Consider the following 8,013-nt stretch of genomic DNA (forward strand, 5'->3'; position numbering starts at 1 on the left):
CCGCCTGAAGGAGGAGATTGTCGCTTGAGATGGAGATGGGCTGTTACAACTGCTCTGATACCATGTCGATCGAGGAGGAGAGGTAGGGCAACCAGCCGAGAAGAGAGAGGAGAGAGAGTTATATCTAGAGAGAGATGAGAGAAGAGAGAGGTGGGCTGATAGAGAGAGCCCGCTGATAGAGAGAGAAAGAGGCCTAATAACTCTAACAAAATGAAATGCTCAGAAGTCGAAAGCTAGAATGACACCTTGAGAAATGAAAGAGTGAAAAATTTTAACTCAATTTTAAATATAGAATCATCAAATTATTAAAATCCTAATAAATATTTCTAGGTACTAACAAAATATTATTAGAATCATAATTATAACACTTGCATAAATATTTTTTCTCTTAATGTCATGTCAGATACAGAGATATTGATATAGAAGACAAAAATCAAATTGCATATCTGTTGACACAATACTAAAATAAGATTTATGGTAGGGTTTAAAATCAGATGAGCCGTAAATCATTTTTTTCACTTTTTTGTACAAAACTGCCATCCACCTTGATATTGACATCAGTCCTCGATGTCCAATATGGGACTCTAATATTGATCTTCTTCGAATTGAGTGATCAGTCTTGATGATCCATCAGGTTTAATCAAGTATGATGGAGCAAGATAGATCAAACTGATCTAATGAATAAGCATATTGTGTTTCTCCTTTGAGACCAGTGATGATATCCCATATCCCATATCAGACACTAATAACCATATCATGTAAAAGCAAGACCGATTTGGATGGCAATATCAGATGTCGGGATCATTCTCAAGACTGTCGCGAGTACCATTTATTGGATGTTGCCATCTCACGGAGTGAACCAGACATCTGATATTGGATATCAAGATGATATCCGGATATGGAAGATGATTTAGGCCACATGTTCCATATCAAAAAGTATGTGCCCATGTGTACATATTTGACCGAGTATTTGTTGACTGGTCATTGCATACATCTCTCTCACTATTTCCTCTTTGGTCAGTGCATATGTTTACCGATTGCATTCAAGGACTTCAACTGTCAGATAGTTTGTGTGAGAGAGAGAGGGAAATAAAAAGGAGAGTCTCTTGCCCAAGTAAGTTTATATTAATAACGCATAAACCTAAAATATAAACGTAAGAAAAACTAAACAATGGCTATCAGAAGAATCTGATATATGCATCCGACAATTGAATTCGGCATCCAAACCTCTAGATGCAGGCGGATACTCAATGTCGTGACAAATATCAATACTGTAGCAATCAATATCCGATACAAGCAACCCATTTAGAGGATTCTACTCCACCCAATTAGAGTGCAGGAACGCAGACAGGACGGATTTTTTTCCCAGGACGAAAAAATTGTCCCGTTTGCTAGGTTGGACGAAAACCGGGACGGAAATCAGTCCCGAGACAACTGGACAGGACGGTTTTTGTCCACTCGAACAAAAAAACCGTCCCGTCCGGAGGTCTTGGACGAAAAAAACCATCCCGTCCGCGTCCTTGCACTGATTCCGAATGTCGAACTGGACGATCTTTGTCCTGTCCTGTCCATCGTCCATGTCCTGGACTATCCAGAACTATACTAATGCAATGACGCGGGCGGGATGGTTTTTTCATCCCAGGACAAAAAAATCATCCCGTCTGCGAGGTTGGACAAAACCGGGACGGAAATTCGTCCGGAGACGAGCAGACGGGACGGTTTTCGCCCACTCGGATAAAAAATAGTCCTGTCCAGAGGTCTTGGACGAAAAAATCATCCCGTCCACGTCCCTGCACTGATTCCAGAAGTCGTACGGGACGACCTTCGTCCCGTCCCGTCCCGTCCCGTCCCGTCCCGTCCCGTCCCGTCCCGTCCCGTCCATCGTCCACGTCCTGGACGCTCCGGAACAATACACCCAATTGCCTTTGTATATTGTTATGTATTATAGCTAGAGGGCAACATGTCGGTTAGGCTTGCTGAAGGAGGGCATTTTTGGGAAAAAAAATAGTTAGCACGAAGAATCTCTGAGCCCTAGCTAGGTTCTTTGATCTTATAAATGCAGTCCCTCGTTGGGGATATTTCTTTGATGTTCGATCTCCATACAAACGGCAAAAGCTCCCACACGATCTCCTCGTCCTAAGAACATTCAGCTAGGTTTTTCTTCCGAAGGTACGCATTTGAATCCCCTGTAGCGGATTCCGATCCGGCGGTAATTGTTGTTCATTGCGTTATGCGTTTGTTTTGAATTTTGATTTTTGTTCTCTTTCAATCGGCGCTCGGATCTAGTAAACTACCGTCGGTCATTTCGTCCATGAGAGCATTTTCATTCTGTCATCGCGGGTGTTCTGATGAGCACCACTGTCGTTACCGTTTTTCCCTGCCGAAGTAGCCCGTTTCGTCATGTTCACGTACAACAGATTGGATCCCCTGGACTGATCTGGAATTTTATTGTAAACGGAGAATGATTTATGGTTTCTCCGTAGGTATGACATCTATGCACGATTCGCGTGCTTGGGAACTAGTACTTTAGTCTTCAAATCTGTTTTAGAAGTGGTCGCATTCAAGTCCCGAGGATTTCTCATTTTGGATTATCCCTCCAGCTTCTTGATTTTTAGGTACCAAACCATGATTCTTGCCGCGTATCTATCCATTCCCTCTCCTGACTTGCGTAGCTTGTCTGGATTGGTTCCTTAATTTTTAAATATAATATATTTTATTTCGATTCATGTATCCTAGTCGCTTAAAGATTCGCAATCTTCTTTATAAATATAGCTTCGAGCACTTCGCTTGTTATCCTGAATTTCTATGTTTCGGGTTAAGCACGGCCCTGTGATAATATTTTCTGAATCATGATTCTTTCTATTCCCTAGGTTGTAAAGTTTTTCTGTGCAGTAACACTCTTTTTTCCTTACTGTGGAGATTAAATCTTTGTTCTCTATCTGTAGTCTTTGTACCGTCGTTAGACTTTTAAACGGGTTATTGGGAGCCTATGTCTTGTCATAACTTATTGTTCGTGCTATTTTCAAACCTTCAGAAAATGTGGTCATTTATCATCTTGTTCTCTGAACTTCTCTTTCTTCTGTTTCTACCAAGGTTGCGATTCTCGAACGTCAATGTTTTTGCCTATTCATGACGATTGTCCATAATAACCAATTCTTCTCTTTCGTCAGTGGTGAAACACGATGCAACATGATGATTCTTCTCTTTTTTTTCAAGTATCAACTCGAAGGACCGATGGCGTTGATTTTTGTTCTATTGAGTATTCTGTATTTTTTATTTTATATTGATAAACGTGTTACTGCCTTCAGGGACCCTTTTCTTAGTCCGGGAAGTTCCCGTTCTTTATTTTCCTTATGCCGTCGTAACTGTGCCTCCCTCCCTATCCGTCTTTGCCAAATTTTGGTACAAATGGATCCAGGCCATCAAATTTAGCTATTTCACACGTTTTAAGTTCGGTGCCATACACTTCTACCCACATTCTTCCCATTTTTATGACTTTTTATCATTTTCGAGTATTGAGCAACCGTGTGTATGAGTACATTCTTCAGAGGATATACACTGTCTTTCACTGCTCAAATGTTATAGTCCTGATGTCGGAACGTCTTTATCAGTTAATTCATTTATAATGATCTCGTTATGGCTTTTCTCTTGATTGCTTCCTTACTCTGTTACGTTTGTGAAACGCGTCTCATACTCCAGGTACCAAGTGGGCTTTATTTTGAAGCAAACTACAATTAATGGCAGGGCAAAGGAGCAACTATGGGAAACGTCCGCACAGTCAGATGGATTATGATGATAATGGCAGTAATAAGCGTAGAAATTCAGGGGATGATAGAGAATCGTATGCACCTGGACCTGATGATGCTGTTTATCGATACTTATGTCCTAGTGGAAAGATAGGTACCATCATCGGTAGAGGGGGTGACATCGTGAAACAGTTGAGATCAGAGACCCATGCGAAGATCAGGATCGGAGATACGATCCCAGGATGTGAATACAGAGTTATTACCATATTCAGCACGTGTAGAAAAACGAACACCTTTGACGACACCGGTGATGATATTTCCCCTGCCCAAGATGCGCTCTTCAGGGTGCACGAGAGGCTTGCGGCGGAAGAGGGTCCGATAGGTGGAGACCGTGATATGGATGCTCCAATCGTTACTGGTCGTCTACTCGTCCCATCAGATCAAATCGGATGCATAATTGGCAAAGGCGGCCAAATAATTCAGGCTATTCGCAGTGAAACTGGGGCTCAGGTCCGTGTCCTGAAGAACGAGCTCCCGCCTTGTGCCCTTTCTGGCGATGAACTCTTACAGGTACATGTTTGTTTACTTGTGTCGAGGGTTTGGCACCCGTCAACTGTCCATCATTGGTCTCCATTGTCGACCTTTGTGGACGTTGATGATGATGATGATGATGCAGACTTTGATTTTTTTTGGGGTGGTAATCGTTGAGTTCTCGAAAAAACTCTTGTGACTTAAAGCAATGGGATCCTTAACCTTTCTACATCAACCAGCATAATTGCTGATGATAATAACGGAAAGATGTTGACATGTGGACGGTTGAGGTTGATGTTGACATTTAAAGGTTGAAGATGATGCTGTCATCTTCAAATCTTGGATGTTATGTCAACATCAACATCCATTGTCAGTGACGACGAGTTGTGCGCAAACCTTCTTGCGTCGTATGTTTGTATAGGCTTTACTTTTGAAACATTGGTATGATTGTTTGTAGATATCTGGAGAAGCTCGTTTTGTGAGGAGGGCTTTGTTTCAAGTCTCAAATTGTCTCCGCGACAACCCTTCCCGTTCTCAGCACCTTCTCATTTCTCCCGGTGCACTCCCTTCAATGAGTCAGTTTGGTATGTCTGCTGGTGGGCCGGTAATGGGGCCAATTATGACTTCATATGGAGGGTACAGAGCAGATGCCGGAGCTGACTGGCCATCCTTCTATCCTCCTCCACGGGATGAAAGTTCTTCAAGGGAGTTCTTTCTTCGGTTGGTTTGCCCGTCAGCCCTCATTGGAGGGGTTATTGGGAAAGGTGGTACTGTCATCAAACAAATCAGGCAAGAATCTGGAGCCTCTATTAAGGTGGACAGCTCCACTGCGGAGGATGATTGCATCATTTCAATTTCTTCAAGAGAGGTCCGATTTCCATAACCTCGATTGATTCTGTTACTTGTTAATATGTGTTTCCTGTTCATGGATGTTTTGGCTTTGGGTAAACAAAGAGAGAGAGGAAGCAGGGCACTGCCCTGTGAGCGAGGGAATAAACCCTGGAAAATCAGTGGAATTGCTCAGTTTCATTAACATTCTGCCTGCCTTAGGAAGGCAGTTAGACAATTACAATTTTACTAAAATTCCCTATTACTGTAGGGAGTGACACCTTCAACCCTGCAGTATAATAATATTTTTCCTGTTTACAGTTCTTCGAGGACCCAATATCTCCAACTATTGATGCTGCAGTCCGCCTACAGCCCAGATGCAGTGAGAAAACTGAGAGGGAAAGTGGTGAAGTGTCGTACATTACCCGTCTGCTCGTGCCAAGTTCAAAGATCGGATGCTTGATAGGGAAAGGTGGATCCATCATCTCTGAAATGAGAAGGGCAACACGTGCTAACATTCGTATACTTTCGAAAGAAAATCTCCCAAAGGTTGCTTCGGATGATGAAGAGATGGTTCAGGTGAGGAACCTTTGGACTCTACCAGATATATTAATGAAACTTGGATTTCTTACAAAAAAAAGCATTTTACTTTTATTCAGATCAGCGGAGACCATGATGTCACCCGAAGTGCTCTCATACAGTTAACCACACGGCTAAAGGCCAATTTTTTTGAGAGAGAAGCCACTGTATCTACTCATCTTCCGCCAGTTCCTTACATCTCATTTGGAGGTGATGCGGCAGAAATGATGAAATATGGAGGCAGAGATAGCAGGGGTTATGGACGAGGATACTCGTCTTATTCAACTGATATGGGTCCTGAAGGGTATTCTGGTTATGGTTCTTCTCAGGTAAGGCTCTTCGTTTGCAATTTTTTCCATTTGTGGAAATAACCCATTTGTGAAAGTTTCCTATTTCTACTGTTTTAGCCGGGTGGAAGCAATTACAGTGCTTATAGCGGTTACTCTTCCGGGCGTTCTGGTAGCAGTGGGTAAGGAATTTTAAAATAAAATTTATTTTTAATAAGAGCATTTTACGGTCTTCTTTGACGCGAATGAATATTGAATTTCGCCATGTCTCTGCAAGTTACTTGATCTATAATTATTCTCACCAGGTTAAATGGCCTTTCCCACGGAAAACATCATGGGTATTAGGAAATCCAGGTAGACTATTTGCCTCAAGTCCTCAGCTCTACCCATTTTGTATCACTCGTAGAACTCGAACGACAGCTTCTAGTCTTAAGCCTTACAAGCCTACCCTTTGTTTTGATGATCTAATACACCGGTTTCTTTTCACCTTTTGCCTTTCCCTGCCTAAAAAAAACAGCTGAGATCTATGAAGCCTGGAGCCCGCCCAAAGCCTCTATGATGAAGCCTGAGTGAAGCCTTAAACCAGAAGATCAGATGCCCAGCTTTATGAGACCGATGGCCAAATTGGGAATCCTATAATTTAGGAGCATGTCTTCCTAAGACTATCATCTTTGTCTTATCCCTCTCCCTTCTTCTGCTGATATCACTCCCCTGGCTGAGTTTAATCACTAAAGGCCCATGCTGCCATCCAAACTCTTGTTCTGAACTTGTACCTTTTTGCCCTTTCAGTTAATTAGTTCGCCTTATCTTTATTTACGCGACAGTCCGTAGAATTTGTGCCACTTATCGACTCTGTTTTATCCTACGTCTTTCTCAAAATCTTTATTTTCCATTTTATCATTTGATTTTCGCCTTACGTAAAGGGCCGTCTTGCATACATCTTTTAGTAGGTAGCATCCCTTGAAACAAAAAAAAAAGAGTTCCATCTCGTGCGTTACTCAAATTGTGTTTTCATAACTGGCAATGAGAAGTGTTTCATACGTATGTGGCAATCCTATTGAAGCTTGTTAAAGGCGCTGGCAATACTTTGGTAAGTGCTCATTGTATTATTTTGATGAGTGTGATGTGTTGCAATCGATGCCTGGCTTTTTTATTGGCGGTAGAAGAAAGGGTAGAATAATAACCATATATATTCTACCCTTTCTGATATCAAATTCTATTAATTTTGCCTTGGTCACAAGAAGTGGCAGATGTTTCTGCATCTAACCGCAGGATATCTACGGTGGCATGTACATGGAGTTGGAGTTTTGCAGGGTTTAGATATTTAAGTTTTGCCGGGTTTAACTGGAGTTGGGCATGGAGAAGCAAGTTTTGTAATTTAATCTATTTACCTATACGTTGTGGATATTTGAGATTATTGTTCTGGGGCAGCTAATTGCCCGGCGCGACCCTTGTTCTCCCGAAAAATATTTTAAATTTTCAGCTAAGTGTTATGCCGTGACATGGTTTTCTGAAAGTAAGACAGTCCCATGATAAGTTTTTTATCTAAATCTGCTCATGAGATTTATTCCTGTCTGGTTTGTGTCTGCCGATTATCTATTAGTTGCAACATTTCGATGTAGATCATTCAGATGCATTTTCTTGTGTTATCTGCTGATTTATCATTTATATAAGATATTAAACCTAGAATTAAAAAAATAAAAAATTTAATTCTAATCAGATGTACACATGACACCTATATTCATTCCACCTATTGCTCTAGTCTGATCGATTGCTAAGATGCTATCCCCCTATCCTTGCAATAAATGTTCCTTAATTTTCGAACTTTGGTAGGAATTAGTTGGCTTCGTTCAACCCAAAATATGACTGATATCTTAATCTTCCAAACGAATTAATATATGATTTAAATTTCTTCAATCTGAATATTCTTAGCCAGATATTTTATTTTAGTTTACACTACATGTATCTAATATTTGTCATTCAAATTTAACTTCATCCATAAGTCCTTGTCACTCAAAAGGATACTATTGTCCATCTCTCTC

At 41.2% G+C, this 8,013-nt stretch overlaps 1 protein-coding gene across 1 annotated transcript; it reads left to right on the forward strand.

Moving 5' to 3' along the window:
* Positions 1-2,014: 2,014 nt before the first annotated feature.
* LOC144704146 (RNA-binding KH domain-containing protein) lies at positions 2,015-7,419 on the forward strand. Its single transcript, XM_078576421.1, has 8 exons — positions 2,015-2,169; positions 3,700-4,316; positions 4,735-5,145; positions 5,427-5,684; positions 5,765-6,013; positions 6,092-6,153; positions 6,277-6,325; positions 6,489-7,419. The coding sequence occupies exons 2-7, from the start codon at positions 3,738-3,740 to the stop codon at positions 6,314-6,316; spliced, it is 1,599 nt and encodes a 532-aa protein (XP_078432547.1). The 5' UTR covers positions 2,015-2,169; positions 3,700-3,737; the 3' UTR covers positions 6,317-6,325; positions 6,489-7,419.
* The last annotated feature ends 594 nt before the right edge of the window (positions 7,420-8,013 follow it).

Source organism: Wolffia australiana, chromosome 6 (assembly GCF_029677425.1).
Source record: "Wolffia australiana isolate 7733 chromosome 6, ASM2967742v1".
Lineage (NCBI taxonomy): Eukaryota > Viridiplantae > Streptophyta > Magnoliopsida > Alismatales > Araceae > Wolffia > Wolffia australiana.

Bases quoted from the DNA above. Each gene is read 5' to 3' on its own strand.
- LOC144704146 (XM_078576421.1), top strand. From the start codon at position 3,738: ATGGCAGGGCAAAGGAGCAACTATGGGAAACGTCCGCACAGTCAGATG. The intron at 4,317-4,734 runs GTACATGTTTGT...GATTGTTTGTAG, and splicing joins CTGGCGATGAACTCTTACAG to ATATCTGGAGAAGCTCGTTT. The intron at 6,154-6,276 runs GTAAGGAATTTT...TATTCTCACCAG, and splicing joins GGGCGTTCTGGTAGCAGTGG to GTTAAATGGCCTTTCCCACG.